At 34.8% G+C, this 20,774-nt stretch overlaps 1 protein-coding gene across 1 annotated transcript; it reads left to right on the top strand.

The window, feature by feature from the left end:
* Positions 1-425: 425 nt before the first annotated feature.
* On the top strand, positions 426-20,697 carry LOC133533105 (endochitinase). Its single transcript, XM_061872062.1, has 11 exons — positions 426-490; positions 11,917-11,984; positions 13,216-13,385; positions 14,067-14,232; positions 16,647-16,869; positions 17,092-17,215; positions 17,874-18,071; positions 18,285-18,581; positions 18,877-19,107; positions 19,276-19,350; positions 19,758-20,697. The coding sequence occupies exons 2-11, from the start codon at positions 11,924-11,926 to the stop codon at positions 19,881-19,883; spliced, it is 1,671 nt and encodes a 556-aa protein (XP_061728046.1). The 5' UTR covers positions 426-490; positions 11,917-11,923; the 3' UTR covers positions 19,884-20,697.
* The last annotated feature ends 77 nt before the right edge of the window (positions 20,698-20,774 follow it).

The following is a 20,774-nucleotide window of genomic DNA, read 5'->3' as shown; positions in this document are numbered from 1 at the left end:
TAAGGTTCCTGGCAAGATATATTGATTGCGGTTAATTATCTCGCTCGCTATGAGAGTGACTGCCATTGGCTATTAACTCGTGTTCCATATGGGAAAAATCCATAACGTAGGTATTGTAAGAGAATGAGCAAAGACTTACTAAACTATAGGAAAGTACTATTTAATGAACGAATAAACAACAACAAATAACCGACCGTCGATTTAGAATTAAGCATATTTAGCTCGAAGTATTGGAAACCGATTGGTAATGTATTGTGTATAAACATACCTATTTCAGGTTCAAAAATGAATGTAGATATCCAGATGGATTATTAAACTCTTTCACTGAAGTATCAGTTCAGTATAAAAATATGGATAATTTACAAAGCCCAGTTAAAGGATAATTTGTGGCACCCTATGCAGCAGCTTTTCGCTTCTTTCGGCGCTCACATATAACCGCGCTGCAGCCCCAGCGCGCCGCACTCGTGCGCACGCCGTCGACTACACAACCGTAAGTACACGCATCACATCGTTAATACTAATCATGCGACAAATCCAATGAAAATAGTGAGTGTGTTACGCAGTGTTTTCATATTAGAGGACTCTAAAAAAATCGCCTCGACTTTTTTCCCTTAAAATGTAAGCGCATTTAGTCATAAATTCATGATTATCAAATAAATAAACGTCATCTGTTTTCTCTTTTTGCTAAGATATAACAAAACATTAATGAGATTTTTTAATGGTACATACTTATATAAATATCCAATCTCAACTAATCGTTTAAACATAATATTGTTACACTTATTAGTTACCTACTTCATACTGCCCGTGACTCGAATAAGTGAACATGTATGTGTGTTCGTTCTCGGAAACTAAACTGTTGTCTCCAAACCAAATTTAATATAAATTGCTTGATCGCTATAAGTGTGAAGAGGTAACAAACAATAGACAGAGAGACAAATGCTTTCACATTAACATTTAATATATATTATCATGGATATTATTTACACGTCTACTTATATATAAGCACATACACGATTCCACATGCCTGTAAACAAATGTATAAGCACCTTGACAGAAGTTTAAACAATTCATAACCGACATTTTCCGGGAAGTAAAGAAAAGTATTTACTCCTGAAATGGAAGAGTTATTTACATATAAATGTATATATTTACGCAATTACCCTGTCCGACCAAAGTGGAAAGAAAAGATAAAGAAAGCAGACCCCATAATCAGATGGGAATAATAATGCTGCGGAGAGAGAGAATTACCCTGTTCACTTGACCGGTTTAGTTTGCTAACACAACTGCCTTTGTTGATTGTTTACAAGCGAATCTGTGCAAATAATAATATTGCCATCGAAACGGACATTAGTGAACTTGACTCTGAGTGAAAGTTCCCGCTATCCACTCCGATTATGATAATTCTAACGGCTTTCAAAGTCCTTTGGTCACAAATAAAAGGGAAAATCGATAGCCAAGTTTCTCCAAGATCCTGGGGTGACTGCACAAATGGCTCATAAATGTGCTAGAATTGGTAATAAATTTTGCTTAATTTTTTTTTACTTATATTACTATGTTTCATTTGTATGTAAGTAATGTGGCCTATTCTGTTGTTAATATTGATACACAACTAAAGTGATCTGAATCAAATTCGTGGCTATGGGAAGTTCATCATACAGTGTGTTAATACGGGCGAATCTTTAAATGGTGGTTAGCAAAGGACCTAAGACGTCTATTGAGTTATATTTTGCATAGAAATACTATGAAAATAATAATCATACAAAATAATTCGGCCCGCATTGTAAAAGCAACACATAAGTTTCGAGATACGAGATTAGTGTAGTAATTGTCAGTTAGTATAAAAAGCTTGTAATGTTAACAGTAGGTACATTGCTGGACGGTAAAATTTCAAAAAAGAATTAAGGGGTCATAATAAAGTCCCTAAAACTTAGAAAAACTTCTTAAGAGGGAAGAATAGCTTTTCGAATCAAACGAAATAACGGCCATTTTTCACGAAAATTTTTCCACTAATTAAATCTTAACAAATCACTTCTATTTTGATGTCGGTCGCTTCAGCATGCTCTATTCTAGGTTTATAGGTTTCACTAAAAAAAATCTTTTGTTTTGCAAATAAAAAAATAAGGAAAACCTATAAGCCTAGTTTTTCGTTGTATCCATAACATACTTAAAAATCATGGAGAAAGGAAAATATTTAGAAGTGGAAAAACGTTTTCTCTTTTTGTATGGACGATCACGTGGTACACTTCCCTCTTATACTTGACGCGGCCAATGATGATCCGTATGACAGTTCCTCGAATTCGCTTTTGAATAGACTTAATTTAAGAAATAATTGAAGAAATAGGGGTTTTCCGTATTTTTATTACTTAATTGTTACATTTCTCAATACAAAAATGTGTTAAAGTATCAAAAAAACTCCAAAACCATTTGACATTGACAGTTACTCCATACCTCATCATTGGCCGCGTCGAGTATAATTAATGATTTTTCAATTAATTCTGTCTGGTTTAATTTATCGCCCGTATTGAATTTACACACTGTTTACCGAGTATCTCTGAGTTCAGTTTATAACTGTTAAAAAATGCACGTTCATTTGTTTTAATTTTTGTTTGAAAAGTGATGTACATATTGTACTTATATACGCGGCGCGTGAATGAACCTAGCACGCGAGAGCCACACGCAAGTGATATTGCGGCTGTTTATTCTACTAATCTAGTGTCATAATATTTTATATTGGGATAATATTTAAACACAGAGAAATAAAACAAGGGCACATAAAAAAAAGATGGATAACGTCTTTTTATTTCAGTAGTCTCTAACTCTAGCAGTGTGGGAGATTGGGTGTATGTATGTGCTGTGGTTACTGATTATGTATACACTAACAGTTATTTGTTTTACAAGAGGGCAAAGTTATGGTTTAACCACTCGTGCTAATATTGATACCCGAGCAAGCGAAAAACTCCAAAATGGAACCACGAGTGTAGCGAGTGGAAAATACTAACTATGAAATACCAAAAAAAGCTCAAACCAAATGCAACCGAAATGTAAAAATAAATCAATTAAAAGTCAATTCTACCAGCTAAAATAAGAAAACAACTCAAAATGTGCATCTTCTTACTTTGACCCCCACATGTGGATAAAATGCAACTTTCTCATTAGTTTTTTGATCATGAGGGCATTTACCAGTTTATGTGGTGAAAATTATTATTAATAGAAGGAAGAAGTTTCACTTTCGGCCGGTGACCTTTGATGACAAAGGATATCGACACCCGTGAACTCATTTGACTCCCTATTCGGAACAAATCCATAAAACCGCGCCGTATCGGCTGTTGATGTCTCTTTAAAAGCATATATGTGTGAAAGAGACATAATGTTATTATTGCACAATGGTCGTTGGCAACGTCTCTGAATAAGGATAGGGAGGTAGTTAATATTCTGGGTGCCGGCGCATTCCTCATTTATGATGTGCAGGGCGCTAATTCACAATGTTGACCAAAAGCATAATACAAGCTATCCGGTTTACATGTTATATTTGATTAGATACAGCTTTGATGGGTCCTGAGGTCAAGTAACACTAGACACTAAAAGAAGTTGTGAATAGGATAGGCTGCTGCGTATTGGTAGGCTATGCGTAAGCGGCGATAGAGACGTGCGCCGTGCGCCTGATTATATTTGCAGGCAGAAACATTTACTTATTATACGTAGTGCTATAGTGCATAAAATTATTTTATAGAGTTAGACAAAGAGAACTCTGCAACGATTTTTTATAAGCACAGACTGAGAAAGTGTTATTTGCATGTCATAATTTCATAGAAGAAGATTTAAAATGAGTAAAATAACACTTGCAAATGCACAGTCTGTTATACCAAAATCGCTGCAGAGTTATCTTGTTCGAACCCTATAATATAATTTTATGCACTATAGCAATACGTTAAGTACTTACTTTAACATAATTGTGTCCAATAGCAATTGCTTCGATACATTTTATTTACCTAGTTATAGTCGAAATTATGTTTACCTGTCAATTTTTTTACGCATTCGAATTTTTCGTCCAATATAAAAATTAATATAGGTACCTAATTAATTATTACTACATATTTAGCCTATTACTTGATTAGATGTTGGTCCTACTTAACACTGTATTTATAACAAATATATATATAATTTGATTTAATATATAATTTAGCAGTGGGACACCGTAATAGGCTTGTAAAAAAAAAACAACGGGTTGCACTCCGGGAGTGCCGGCAGAACTGAAAACTTGAATATTAACGTTGTGCATTTTTGATATTTTGGAATGGTTAGGAAATAATTTTGCACGAATTGCTTTAATTATCAGTATAAAATTTATGTGGTAAAATACAATATTCATTTATTGCGCTATCGTAGACAAACATGACAATTTATATTACATTAAAAATTGAACACTTCAGAACTATTATAATTATTAAATATTAAAAAGATTATCTCTCAGAAAAATCAACTTCCATCCATAGTTTCAACGACTCTTACACCATCATCATTACTATAACCATCATCGCCAATCTCTAAAACTGATACGATAGGTTTATGGTAGCTTAAATAAAAAACGAACAATTTTGATTCGAACCTATTTAAATGTTGAAAAAAGTTTTCGATCAGGTCACGTTTCCGTCTTACGAATTTTCAATCTGACGAATCTGTCGGTCACGTGACCTGTCACGAGTTTAACATTTTTTCCCCATCACAAAAAGTGCACAGCGCCGCTAAAGAAGTTTTCACTTCATAAAAGATATAATTTACATATATCTAAATATGATATTATTTAATAGATATCGTACTAGTTAGTATCAAAGACATTGATATTTTAATCCTCGAGTGCCATGCATTCTATAACGCCCATAATCAACCTTCTAAAGAGACTGTAAGGGATCAAAATATCAAACTGTCATCAAACCGTCAGAAACAAAAAGTCCTTGGCGTACTAACAATATCTGCACATACGTCTTATACAGTCTGGACATATTACCGTCTGTGAATTTTTCACATATTTCACTCCTAGGGGCGTGTTTTATGTCTTTTGCTGAGTGTTGGCATTTATAGTCTTTCAGGCCCATTTCAAGCCTTTGACAGTTCATTGCTTCTATAAATCAATCGCGTAAACAGTTGACTCTAGCAGCACGAACATGCAGTGCGTGAGACTTTCTTCCAAAGGCGTACGAGTATTTACATTGTAGATAAAAGTGACAGCAGTTTGATGAGATGGGCATGAAAATGTATCTTCTGTTCGTTGTTGTTTCTTGAAGGCATGGTTAGTTTTTCGAGAAGTTATAATAGAAAATATTGATTAAATGTTATAAATTGATCCATCGTCAATTATTTATCAACAACTAAAACTTTTAATTTTGAATGCAAATATAAATTTAAACGAAGTTTATTCGCGTAGTGGTTTACTTCAGTGTGGGGAAATATTAATTTACATACTTTGCTAGTTTGCAGGGTTTACAATAAAATTTTCTGCTTAAATATATGTCTGTTGAGTCTCTCAGCTCATAATTGTAACCAGATCAGTGTTAAAACAGAATTCGAACTTTAGTGTTTCAAAAGACGAGTAAAAATAGGCTTATTTCAGTGGAGTGAAATAATACAATGTTGGAGCGAAATGCAGCTCTTTACTTTACCCGGTCCTTACTAGTGACGTATAATTAAATTGCGAATAAGCTTCTTTGTTAACGATATAAACAGGAGTTATTTATTAGCTTCAGGGAGGTATCGTAAAACTTCGTGATTTATCGAATTCCCTGGTATATTGCAACATCTACCTAAGTTCCAGCTTAGTTGGCTAATCTATCTATTTGACCTTACAGAGTATTTGCCTATATAAATTCTTATACCTAATAGGTACAAGAATTAGGCGTAATATGTAATAAAACATATACTTAGCTTTCAATTACTTATTATCAAATAAACAAATAACGGCCATTAAACATCTATTATATATCATAACGACCTATATGAGAGAATACTAACATAAAATATTGAATAACTATATGTCTAGACTATCGTCTGTACGTAGGTACATAAACACTTTTACATACGTAACATGAACCGGAGTCAATTTAGCACGAGAAAACATAAGTCCACTAATCCGATAAGTGAGTCAGTGTTTGCGAATAAAATTTGCATTCTGGACCGCTGACCCGCTGCGTTTCTACAGATGTTCGACATCCCGACCGGTTTGCATCGCTCAGCAAAAATTCCATATTTGTATCCAAAATTCCATAACACATGTTGGTTTTGTGTAAACAGCTTCGGAGCGAGAAAAAAATGCCTATTCGTTTATACACGGTGCCTGTGAGCATTGCGAGAGATTTTAGCAGTATATTCCTGTTTAAAGACTAAAATGACCTATAAACCATTTGGAATTCGCCTAATTTCAGAGTTTGAAGCCACTTACAAACATAAAACATATTTTTATTGTTACATAGTACAGAACGCCTTTTTGATGGCGATGTTGCCACTATGGGACCTAGTCCAAATATCCTTATTGACAGATGTCAAAAAGTGACAAGTAACACTTTAGAAAAAATTGGTTTTACAAAAAAAAGTTCAAATTGTTTTTGTGTTCAAAATTAATAAAAATAACGAACAACATTTCTTTTTGTAAGATTTACCTAAATTCATATAACATTTTTTCCTTCTTTTGACCTCAGAAATGGCTTGATAAGATCTCTCGGGTTCCTCATGGGCACTTTGTATCTGCGGATTACGGAGTGCATAGCGGGGGGAAATAAAAACGAGGCAATGATGGTCCATACTATGAGTAGGTACTTAATAAGAATTCATTGTGATACTAAACATTGATATCTCAAAACTGGCTATGTGAATGGAATGTATGTAAAGCCCGACCAGAAATATATGATCATTGTCAAGAGGGCGCTGTTAGTCTCATGTATAGGGTGACAGTTCAGTTTAGTATGAAAAATTTAGTTCCAATGAAATTCCGCAATATGGCGCGGGATCATGTATTACTGGTCAGGCTTTATTTAGCATTTCTAGTCGTAGAAAAAAAAGTATCAAGGTTTCATCCTGTAATGCAATCTTATTAGGAGCTGACTCTGACCTACAGTTAATCTAAATCCTAATAATCGTGCAGATGCCTAGTTAACCCAACCTCCTTGCGTTGCGCAAATGGCATTTTGCACATCCTAAACTACATTGAAATGGCACCACAAAATCACGAATTAAAGTTATAGTCGCTGCTTAAATGGGTTCGTATCTGATGAACCGTTTGTTCGAGTACAAGTATTCCCTTAAGGCAACGTTGTTTTATGTTAATGTTTAACTTGTTCCGGGCCTTCTGTGTAACCTATATACTTATTTAATCATTATTTTGATAAAACGAGCGGAGCTAAAAACAATGATTGAATTTTCCGGAAAATTTGTAACGACCTTTTTATTTCTCACGCTCTGAAAGTGGGTCGTTGTTGTTCTAAAAAGTGTGCAGAAAATAAAACGTTTCTGCTCTAGAGCAATGTACATTGCATTCTAAGTACGTTTTATTTTATCGTTAAAATTTTGGTTTTAAATGGTTTTTGTGTACAATATCCATTCTGACAATTAAATCCCAGTAATAATCTTAAGAAATCTACTGCAGTTTATACTAAGCCCTGTTACACACATGTATTTAAATTTCCTCGTATTCAAAATGGAAAGTAAAGTATTTAACCCGGGAGAAAGGCACTATTTTAATGTTAAACTACCTCGACAGAAAAGAGTGCCTTTCATCCCTTGGTTAAGAATCTACTATTGACCGTTGCTAAATTAGAAAACCTGAAAAGTTTTAGGATTCTTTTTCTTACTATTTTACAAAATGGTATTATAATATAAAATTAAATTCACTTAACTAAAAAAAAAGGAATTATCTTCAAAATATCCTCCTTAAGCTTTGCTGCACAAACGCACACATTTGAGAAAATTATCAACAATATCTAACAGTAAAATCATTTATTAACTGAAATAAAGTTAAGTTTAACAAAGTATAATTATATACAAAAATTAAGACCTAACTAAAAAATAAATCCTAAAACCTAACTTCTAAAAAGTAAAATGATTTGTCCATCCTGTAGATAGTTTTAAACAAAGAAATACAGTCATACTCGTATATTTTCGATTGGTTTCCAGAAAATGCATATATAAATATAAAGTTCAGTACTTATATTTAGAATTTTCCTGAAGTCCGAATTTTAGGGCGAGCTGATAAATAAGCAAAATTCGCACATCTTTAAAAAATCTAGGTTATTATGGTACTAGGTACTTATAATTCGGATCATACGTTCTGTTGCAGGGGTTTTACTGATCGGATTATAGGTAGTCATGCTTTAGTATTCATGTACAATTTAAAAGCTTATTTTTTTAGGATTCAGCTACAATATTTATAGATATAAATGATATCATCTAGATAAATGAAAATTGTTGTTGCTGTTGCTTTACACAATTCTATTTAATATTCGGAAGAGATCATAAAAAACACATAAAATTTACGCCCCCTGCTTAAGTTGATTTTTCTTTACTACCCAATTTATTTTAATTACTTACTTTTGAAGAAGCTTCAGTCTTGCAAGTTAAATAACGTACGTAAGTACTTGTTGAGCTTTTGTTGTAATATTTTTCAATTTTTTTTGGATCTATGGTTGAAAAGTTAAATGGGAGGGGGGGGGGGGGATCACTGAGCAAAGCTGCGGACGGAATGACATGGCGAAACTATACTAGTTGACTACGGAACCCTACAAAGGGATCTATTTTTGAATTGTAAGAATTTTAACCGCTAACCGAATGCCGGGATATCATATAATATTTCTTTGTATCCAGTAGGTAAAGTTGAGACGTGTTTCATATATGATAGAAGTTGCATACATGGTGTTTTTTTAATTATCGGCTATATTTTGCGATGTGAATGTATATGTCATACCTACAGAGAAACAAAATTGTTTGATCAGATTTGTAATTGATAAAATTAGGTACTAGAGATGCTATTCATATTTTTTGGCAGCAGTATTATCAAGCATTATGATCTAAAAAAGCGTTACATTTTGCATAAAAACTGGTGGCTGAACCTTAATGATGAATGAATGAAGGCACCTTAATGATATACATATAAATTAAATTAATAAAATATTTTTTTTAAACATGTCTACTGATATATTTTTATTTAAAGCTTTGTATTTTATTTTAACTGACAAAACCCTTGTGACAGACTGAAGCGAATAAGCATATTATATATGTATATCAATCACATAAGTCCCATCCCGAATATGTTAGGTCATTCATATATCACTTTTACATCTATTTATTGACATTCAATAAAACCATTTTCTTAACGAGATTATGTCAACGCTTAGCTTAAGTTTGTCCAGTTAATAAATACTTTGTCGCACAAGATCACAAAAGAAGGTAGACGCTGGGTCAGTAGGCGTCGTTAACTGGAGCAGTATGCACCGTTAAGTGACAAATGAGACCGTTAACTAAACGCCTGTCATCATTGTTCAACACTGTTGTCATTTCGACGTGAGAAGTAGGATAGAATTGCATGCATTGTATTATTGTATTCAATTAAGGATCGGCGTCTCTTCTCTCTGTGTAGACGACGTGAACAATATAATAGACACACGTATTTAACTATTTACTTCCATAGAATAAGAGATTCAATTCTACGAGTAACGCCCCATTTAGACGGATTGAGAACTTGTATGCGATTTTCGTTACATTGCGGGATTTGGTCGATCGATATAAAGTCATTGTACTCTGTAGTTAGCAATGTATCGAATATTGCATGAAAGTTCTCGCGCCGTTTAAATAGGGCTTAATTCATTAAAAAAACTAATTATAAATGCCTTTGTAGTTTAAAGTCATGTTTTATTTTGTTTAGTTACGATAATGTTATAAAAAGTATAGAATGCAGTTAAATCTGGCAAAACTGCTCGTATTATTTTCTAATGAGTTATGAGCTTTTCCTGAAAATTACTAAAGTTGTATCACTGAAATTATTCATAGTTAAGAACGTAAATGTAGAACTAATTTTAGCTAAGTTTCTGGGGAAAATGTGATTTTCTCAAATATTTAATATTCGGCCATGCTATTGGTCTAAGTTTTATTTAAGTAATTCCCTTGTTCCATGCTCTGTTCGGGTAGCAATGTTAATTTGTTCCGCCTAATGTGCGAATGAAGCACGTGGGCAAGGTACAGTTGGAATCGCTGTAATATTATTTATTTTATTTGTTATTAATTGTACCTAAAGCAAAAAATAATATTACATAATTCGTAGAAAATCCTATGAAGGTACCTAGTTCATTATTGTAGAAGTAATAAAGATGAAGTAGATGGGAATAAAGATATCCTTTCTTCCCATCTTTCACAGTCATGAAGAGATTTCAACTGTAATAATTTTAAACTGTAATTTTTTTTTATTTACCCAATTTGCCCACGTTATAAACCTAACATTATTAAACAGGCAACGTGTTTTGCAGTATTACTACCGATTGCTGACTAACATCTACTTATATTTACTTAGATGAACGAAAATTACATTTTAGATGTGGTATTCGCAAAATGCTTATTCGCCACCAGGCACTGAAGGGGTGGCAAGTATAGGTAATTTGGTGATAGAGCCATTTTAAGACGGTTTTTGTCAACAATACACTTTTGTGTAATGTTGAAATCAGTTTAATTTCGTTGCACGCCATATTGCAGGTGCCTTACTTTATGTGTTTTATATGGATAAGCAGTTAGCAGGTACCTAATAGATAAGCTTTTGTATTAAGAGGAAAGGGGACGGACGGCCGCTTCTCCATACAAAAGTAGTCCCCATTTTCTTCTCCGGATATTGACTTAAATAATTCGAAAAAATCAAACGTAGGGGCATATACAACAAATTGTGTCCAAATATTTTCGATAATATTGATATGCAAAGAGGAAAATGGAAACATTTCTATATGTAAAAAACTTAAGTAAGTCACCTGTTGTATGTAGTTGTGACGTGTTCGAATAGACATTTGTTTTGTTTGTGTGTGTCTTTTAAACATGTATTATCTATTCGAACACGTCACAACTACATACAACAGGTGACTTACTTAAGTTTTTTACCTATACGTGTGTATGAAAAGGTGATTTCGCGCGGGTCCTCCATTTTCGTCTTAAGACTGGTTGCAAGATTCTGCTTCAAAGGACAGTGAGACAAAAACAACATAGTTATCGAAATAATTGATGTAACAACATGTTAAGAATGTATATCTACATACACATTCCGAGACTTGTTTTTAATTTAATTCTAGTTATGTGGATTGTGAGCAAGCGAATGTTTTGCAAAACATAGAATCCTAAAGGGATACGTAACTAAAATGGTATTTAACAATTTCCTAGTATGCCTACCCTATCCAATATTACAAATACAAAAATACAAATACGTTTATTTCATTACTTTTTACAGCAGTTCATAGGTATATACTCGTAGGTATAGGTATTGGTATTGTCATACCAATGACCTTATAAATACATTATAAATGAGGCTGTGAAATTAAATCAAATTTTCCATAACATGCTAGTACCTATTACAAAATATATCCGATTAACTTTATAGATAGGTATTTAACAGGCAGAGATGAGTTTACCTAAAATTGTCATTTACCGGCCAGCGAGCTTTATACAATGCTTATCTTTATGACGTGTTTGACAGATAGTTTTCTTATATTTTTGGTTTTATTTTTACCATATTGCAATGAATTATAACGCAAATAATCATATGCTTATCAAATCATTATGTTTTTTTGAGGCTTGTGTAATGAATTAAAACCTTACAAAACCATCTACAATACATAGCACAAACAAATTCAGTAATACTTGTAAGATTTACCTATTGTCAACAAAAACATTTGGTTCCAGGTGCAACATGCGTGCGATCTTAGCGTCGTTGGCCTTCCTGGCAGCCGCCATGACTGCGGTATCAGAATGTGAGTACTAATATAGGTATAATATAAAAGGACTTTAAAGCTTAGTTTTCTTACTTTATCCTTTTACGCATGTTAAAACAAAACCTTCTACTTTTTACAAGTACGTATGATGAGTCTTAGAAAAATGTATCCAAACCGTTAATTTTTGTAACGTCCACAGAGAAGATAGCGTTTTCTCGAACGTTTTCGACCTAAATAAGTAAGCTTAACGGAATAAAGCTGTGGTGATAACTCCGGGACAGTAATGCGCTCCCCGGCTCCGCAACAAAGACAGTTTACTTATTGAACCGTCGGTTTATCTTCGCCTCCCATAAAAAGGGTCATTGAATGCATTAAAACAACGTACGGCCCAGTAATTAAGAATACATGGGATTCGAAAAAGCATAACTGATTTTCATCATATAGCTCGTTAACCTTTAATTGACAAAACGAGTCAAGGCATGCGTTGTCGTGAATGACACGATCTAGATTAAGGTACTCGCAAAGTACGTTTTATTGACACAGGTCAGGTTTATCCAAGGGAGCATATTTTATAAAAATATCACCAAACATTATTTTGTAAATGGAAGTGAATAAGGTTTACTGGTAGTAGGTAGTAATCTATAATTTTTAAATTTATATTCTTATAAAAATTACAGCTATTACTTGTTTGACTCTTTTTACACTATCTTAGTTGTACATATATGTATCGGCGGCCGATCGTAAGATCAAGAAGATCGTAATGTTCCTGTGTAATCTTGTGACAGTAGTCACATTAAACGAATAGATTCGGTAAGATAGGTTCGTTAGGTTGCTTTAGATGCCCGAAGGGCAAACTGCCCGTCGACTCAGGGAACGAGACAAAGATTTTCACGTGTGACGATTTACCTGATATTACGATCGGCCGCCGGCAATATATGCATACCGAAAGGGTCTTTTTGAAAAATTATAGACCAAAGTTGGATTAGTTATTATTTAAATCTAGAAATGTGTTTTTTGTAGGCGTGTGACTTTGTTTGTACCACGGGCGAATTGTAGACGCAAATTAGAAACTCTTCGTTCTTCGGCGGATTTTTTTAACTCTCGTAAACTTTTTTGGCCTTCTGTAGGAGCCGGGGTATAAACGCGCGACCTTAGAAAATAAGCTTACCATAAGTATTTACGATCAATTTATAATTTGAAGTCAATTTTTTGACCATGTAACCAGTTTTTTTTGTTTTTCGTTTATAACCGTTGTTTTATGGTATAATAGCGGATGGCAGAGCGCGCATCGTATGCTACTTCAGCAACTGGGCGGTGTACCGGCCCGGCGTCGGCCGGTACGGCATCGAGGACATCCCCGTCGACCTGTGCACGCACATCATCTACTCCTTCATCGGCGTCACCGAGAAAACACACGAGGTCCTCGTTATAGACCCTGAGGTAACATTAAAACTGCTACCTAAGCTAAACGTAAACGCTAAAATATTACGAAAATAAAGTTATACATAACGAAAAAATGCCACCGTCGAGTAACGTGAAAGAATTGGAAAGAAAACCAAATGTACTACGGAAGCTATAAATAGTTCTAAATATGAAAATTTGTATTGACATGTAAAACTATGTTTTATAAAGGAATAAATGAATGAATGAAGACACTGTACACGGCATCGGCATCAAGCCGATTCTTAGGGACTGTTTTATTCATAGTCGACGCCATATACAACTATTCTTGAAGCCATACACATTCTATTCTTTGGTCGAAGCATTATAGTAGTTTCATGGTATCAGAGCTCCTGTTCCACTCAGCTATATTATTCCACGAATTATGAGCATTTATTATTGGATTATTGAATGGTACTCAAATCGAACTGTATGTAATATTAACGTTATAATATTATCATTTAAATAATCTGATAGACCACTGGTTAGTTGTTAACATAAATAGTATACTTCCGCATATGAGCGGATGGGCTTCTTTGACATCCACTCATAATTTTTGATTAACAAGTAGATACTAAGGTAAAACGCTAAACGTCATAAGAATTGTATAAGTACCTACTTATTTTTCTATGATTGACTAGGTTGATAATAAATGTTAATATAATCTGCATACATTTCCAGCTTGACGTGGACAAGAGTGGGTTCCGCAATTTCACATCACTGCGCGCGTCGCACCCCAACGTGAAGTTCATGGTAGCCGTGGGCGGCTGGGCCGAGGGCGGCTCCAAGTACTCGCACATGGTCGCGCAGACCAGCTCGAGGCTAACCTTTGTAAGGAGCGTGGTTGGTAAGTTCGGGCTAATATTTGTTTAGCTTAGATCACACGCTGGATAGCGATTAAAAATCCTAAAACGTATTATCAACATTTTTACCTGACTCGTACGGCTATTCGAGCAACAAATACTCGTAAATATTCTGACAACACACCACGCTGTATTCACAAACAATTCTCTACAATCCTACGATAGGACGAATATGTAGTAATTCGTAATGGATTTATATAAACTAGCTGGGATGTAATTTTTATCTCACACTGAATCAAATTAAAGTAGATTGTTAACCAGAGGATGAAAGGGACTCTTTTCTGTCAAGGTAGGTAGTTTGGCGTCCGAGTCTGAAATCGTGCGTTTCACACGAGTTTAGTTTAACCCTCTACTTTTCATATCGAATACGAGGAAAGTAAAATACAGGTGTATTAAAAATATTAATAAGTATGTATAAACTTACATAGTACTTCTTAAGGGTACTTTCAATTAACAACTTAGGTAAAAGTATCGTTATTTATGGAATGGGGAGGTAAATATCAGAATGGAAATCGTTCAACAATTCCATTTAAAATCAAATGTCATTTGCCTATCGTTAAAAAAGCGTACTTGGAATGTAAAATGCTCTAATGCAGAAACGTAACAATTTCTGCATACTTCATAGAACAACAATGACGCACTTTCAGAGCATGAGAAATGAAAAACAATTTTCATTTCGGTTCCCCTTGTAAGCAACACAAACTCTTCATATAGCTCTACACAAAGTGAATATTATGAAGCTTACAGTAAATTTCTAAATCTGAAATTAAATAAGTAAGTAGTATAATACTACGATACACAAAGGATGTTATCCTTTGTATTTAATTTAACGAGTTCCTTAATGAGTTAGGTACATAATTGTTTGGTTCAGTCATGTATAAAATAGTACGTCATATTACAGAAACTTACGTGACACAAAGGTTTTAAGACTTCATAACAGAGTATATTTGAGGTTACCATTTTATAACAATTTGATGAATGATTGCGGTCAGTGGCTTAATTGCTCGAGGATTAAATCGGGTTAATAGGGTATTGTATAAAACCTTTAAGACAACTAAACGATTACGCGAGTAGGTATGCTAATCGTGTTGTTGTTTATTGAGTTTGTTACTGTTGTGGAGAGATTCCTTTCATTAATATTATGGTACACAAGATTAGTGATCAACGTCAAATTCAGAAACTATTACGACATTTTAGTGTTAATAATGATTCAACACAAAATATATAAAATGATTTATTTTTATTTAGCAACGATACTCGCACCTACTTCAGTAAAATGTATAAGATAAAGGCTTTCTCATATAGGACTACTTTTTGCTAAACAATACTTCATTGTTGTTGTGCTATTATAAATTAAGTTGGAATTACTTACATAAACTATTCCTCACGGAAATATTCATGTTACGCTAAGTGCTTACAAAGAAATAAATTTTTCCGGGTGCCGGCAGATGCGACAATATGCGAAAAGAAAATATAGTTTTACTTCCCCGTGCTTTGTTTAGTCGTCAGTCTGTTCCAGTTAACATTGTTATCGAATTCGAATGTGAGGACAAGTACTAGTACATTGCTATCTGCTAAAATCGGACACAGGCATTTCACAACACAACATTTTGCAAACATCAAGACGCGTGCCATCGTGCATAGCGTTTGTAAACAAATGTTAGTTCCCTGGGTTGTTTACTTTATGTTGTTGTTTCTCTATCATAGAAACCGAAGCATCCTGTTTAAATGAATAATTTACGAGAACATGAGAACTCTGCCACTTTCACATAAACTCATTATAATAATAGGCAGTGGTGGGCGAACCGCGAGCGTGATTAAAAATATATAAAACCTACGTAAACATTCTCATCACGACTGTGCCACGACAGCGGGAATTTTTATATTGTTCTACGTTAGCCCGTTTTGCTTTGACTCGAGTCGAATAAATGTCATATTCCAGAGATATTATATCATGCTCCCTGTAAGCCGTAGTCTACACGCCGACGATCTCCACACCTTTTGACGATTGAAAATAGGATTTACGTGATCATGAGATAGTGTATTTATCTGATGTTATATTATGTTCTGTTGTCTTTTATGCGATTCAAAAAGAAAAAGTATCAACGTGAGAACAAGGAAATTGCTTAATTTACACGAGAAAGAAAATGATTTTACGTTTCATGGAAAACGTATTTTCTTTTATCTTAATAGAAACTAATAAAAACTAGCACAGGATAGTATAAGAACTAGATACCTATATAACTATTAAAGAAAAAAAAATCTTTTAGTCACAACATTACTTTGTAAACTTCACTTAGGACATGGAGGCACTCATGCATGACTCTCTAACACGTTTTGCAGTTGTCTTGCAAAATGCAGAATGATGATCATGATATAATCACTAGTATTGTTTTAGACTTCCTCAACAAATACGAGTTTGATGGTCTGGACTTGGACTGGGAGTACCCCGGCGCGGCGGACCGCGGCGGCTCGTTCTCGGACAAGGACCGCTTCCTGTACCTGGTCCAGGAGCTGCGGCGCGCCTTCACCCGCGCCGGCAAGGGCTGGGAGCTCACCGCCGCCGTGCCACTCGCCAACTTCAGGCTCATGGAGGGCTACCACGTGCCCGATCTGTGCCAGTGAGCTCAACTACATTTTTCCCTTACAAGTATACTGATAAGGTTTTGCTCAAAAATAAGTACCTAAACAAAATTATTCAAATCGTCCAATTTTGTCATTATTTGGAATATTTAAAATTCTGATAGACGCAATGAAATCGCTTGTCCATTTTCGTATAGATTTCGTTTTTATCTCGACAAGGCACGAATTCTTACGACATAATAATTATTTACTTATCTCAGGGAGCTGGACGCGATCCACGTGATGTCGTACGACCTCCGCGGCAACTGGGCCGGCTTCGCCGACGTGCATTCCCCTTTGTACAAGCGTCCGCACGACCAATGGGCGTATGAAAAACTCAATGTGGTAAGATTATTGTAGTAAAATCTTGCAATATAAAACCTCTTTAAGAATTGAAACAATGATCATATATGCAGGTTGAGTTATGTATCCATCCAAGTCTTATGTTATAAATCACATCTTTCTGTTCTGATAAATGTAGGAGCTCAACTTTGCTGGCATAAAAGAGTAGGCGTCATAATACATTAGCTACACCTAAGAAGTTGTGACGCCACGCCGAACATTTCACTCACCTGCGCGTGTGAGCGTGGGTTGGAAAAATGAGAACAAAAATTTCCTTGCTATCTTCGTTGAGGCGTAATAAATAAAAACAGTCCTAAACGTGTTCAATTATGTGTTTGGATAATAAATATATTTTTTTATTAATGGAAGTGGACTGCCGTGTTCGTGATTTGTATAGAAAATACTCCAATTGGGAAATTGTATGACAATAGCACATCGGAAATGAGTCTGCCAACAAACCATACTCTGGTTTAGCGGAAGTTGTGATTTAGTTTTAAGGATTGTTTTTGAATAAACATTTATTTCATTAAAAAAAAATACATTTAACATATAGACGGGGAAGGCAGTTTAAAGTACGCAGAATAAGTCTCGGGCACAGGCCTGATACTACGATATATTTATGGTAAGTATTCAATTAATAATATATATATCGTAACTTCAGAATGATGGGCTGACCCTCTGGGAAGAAAAAGGTTGCCCTTCCAACAAGCTGGTTGTCGGCATTCCGTTCTACGGACGCTCGTTCACCCTCTCCGCCGGGAACAACAACTATAACCTCGGCACCTACATCAACAAGGAGGCCGGCGGTGGAGACCCTGCCCCATACACAAATGCTACTGGATTCTGGGCCTATTATGAGGTAATTACACTTTAACACACTGCCCCTACCATACACACCAATTATTTATAGTCCCTTCAACAACATGTTGATTAGAATGAAAAAAAAAAAAACTAACCAAAAGTTGTCTTAATTTATGTGTACCATCTTTTGTTATTGGTGTAGAATACTTAACACTTGCTGTAGCTAAAACCATTAAGTACTTAAATATTAATATAAAGCGCATTCTTGTAGATTTGCACAGAAGTAGACGTTAAAGACTCGGGCTGGACCAAAAAGTGGGATGAAGCCGGAAAATGCCCCTACGCGTACAAAGGCACCCAATGGGTGGGATACGAAGACCCTCGCAGTGTGGAGATTAAGATGAACTGGATCAAGGAGAAAGGCTACCTCGGCGCCATGACTTGGGCTATAGACATGGACGATTTCAAGGGGCTTTGTGGTGACGAAAATCCTTTGATGAAGCTTTTGCATCAACACATGAGCTCTTACATTGTGCCGCCTCCTCGTACTGGACATACTACACCTACTGTAAGTATCCGATATTAGTTTACAGTGGTAGGCATTAAAAGGGCTATTTTACATTTCGTTAGCTCTTTTTTTAGTTAAAATGGGACAATTGCGTAGGAAAGGATCACGAAAAACGGTAACCGTGTAAATTGTATTCATGAAATATAAAAAAAATACATATTTTTTTATTTCTTGTGCTGCGCTGCAGAATGAGTCTTACAATTTAAAAAAAAATACTTTTTGCCATACTTGTTTGTCAATTAGACACGAAAGTTTTGTTAAGAGGTATCAGAACAATATAAACAACATTTCGCAGCCGGAATGGGCCCGCCCTCCATCAACCGCCGCTAACCCGTCAGAAGGCGCTCCCATCGTCACAACAACAACCTCAAGACCCGCACCGGCCAAGCCCGCGACCACCGCCCGACCTGTTTCGAAACCAGTCGCTACTGCTGCTCCCACCACTACCACGTCAGCACCTGTGAAGGAACCCGAAGCACCAGCTAGTATCGCGCCGGAGAAACCGGATATTGAAGAACCCCCAACGGTATTTAATATATACTATAACTTCAGTTTTTCGTTTCTTTTAGATCGACACATTTATTGTGATAACATTCATATACATTTAACATGAAAAAATAATACTTAAGTTATCGTAACGTTCCTTATATAGAACTGGTGAATGATATTTTATTAAAATATTTAAATATTACAGGATAATGAAGTTGACAACCATAACGTATGCGACAATGAAGAGGACTATATTCCCGATAAAAAGAAGTGTGATAAGGTACGCAAAGATATCCTTTTTTTTTGCAACAAACAGAGCAACGCAACTTGATTGAGGTTAGGCTCGTTAAAAAATGAATTAGTTGACTCTTTTAAGAAAATACAGCCAGCGTTAAAACTTATAATTATTATCTAAAGCGCAATGTTTCACATAAAATGTACATGTAATGCCTATTATTATATCCCGCGGCGCAAATTAGGCAAATTAAGATGATACGTTACAAAGTCCGATTATTCGCAACTTTTTCTCTTTTATCTGTTTTTTATCTGCACATTTCACATTAAAAATAATATATACATAAAAGTTTAATGTTTTTATGAATGAATCAGTCAACATTAATATCGTTTTTTATTGAAATCTCTGCCTCGATTTAACCCTAATAACACTACCTATACTATTTTTTTCAGTACTGGCGATGTGTCAATGGAGAGGGGGTGCAGTTTACATGCCAGCCGGGCACTGTGTTCAATGTCAAACTGAACGTGTGTGACTGGCCAGATAGCGCCAACCGAAACGATTGTCAGGCTGCGTGAAAAAGACTACGTGTGTAAGTCCGATTAAAAGAAACTGGAGTTAGGGCTTAATCTGAAATTATACCTCAGAGTTGCATGGGGTTAATCTTAGAATAAACACTATTCTTGTTTGTTGAAATTAAAATCAAGTGGCATTTCTATTATTTAGATTAAGAATTAAACGGTACACATTAAAGTGTTCGGATGACTTGAACAAACTAAGCTTAATTACCAGCGAATCTTTAAAATGTAACATGTTTTATGTAAGCATGTTATACAATTAGACTTTATAAAGCTTGTTATGTACTGATTTTTAAACATTCATGTGATTCACAAAACGGATACTGTCAATTATTTAAAGATACAGATTTTATTATCACGACTGAAACCTCTAAGTCCCATTCAGTATTTATGTTTTGTGAAAGTGGTGTTTAATCATGGCTAATTTAAACAATGTTGTCGTCAATTTATCTGATTAGCGTAATTTATTTGGAAGATAGGCCCATCGTTTCTCCTTTGTTATTTTTGTGCGACTGAATTCTGGCACGAAAGCAGTCTTGAAATATGCGAGACTTGTTATATAGATGTTAGTTTAAGTTAGGTTGCCGTAAAGGTCTCTTATAATATTGTCGTATTTCGTTTTTTTGGAACTTAATACGCTAATGTTATTATTCGTAGGTACAGTTTAGAAATATACTCGATTGTGTTTATGTTAATACTCTAAAATATTTATAGGGATCGAAAATTGTCTTTTCGATGTGTTCAAAAGAGTAGGTTTAAGTTATACAATATTTATTAATCGAAATTTATCATAAAATAAACATTACCAAATGTATTTTTGATGTTTTATTAATTCCTTTCCTAGGTTAGTAGGTAACTATTTAAAAACTGTATTTGTGTTAGTTTTGGAAG

This window comes from Cydia pomonella, chromosome 2 (genome assembly GCF_033807575.1).
Source record: "Cydia pomonella isolate Wapato2018A chromosome 2, ilCydPomo1, whole genome shotgun sequence".
NCBI classification, from domain to species: Eukaryota; Metazoa; Arthropoda; class Insecta; order Lepidoptera; family Tortricidae; genus Cydia; species Cydia pomonella.
This window is presented reverse-complemented; position numbering and strand designations above follow the sequence as displayed.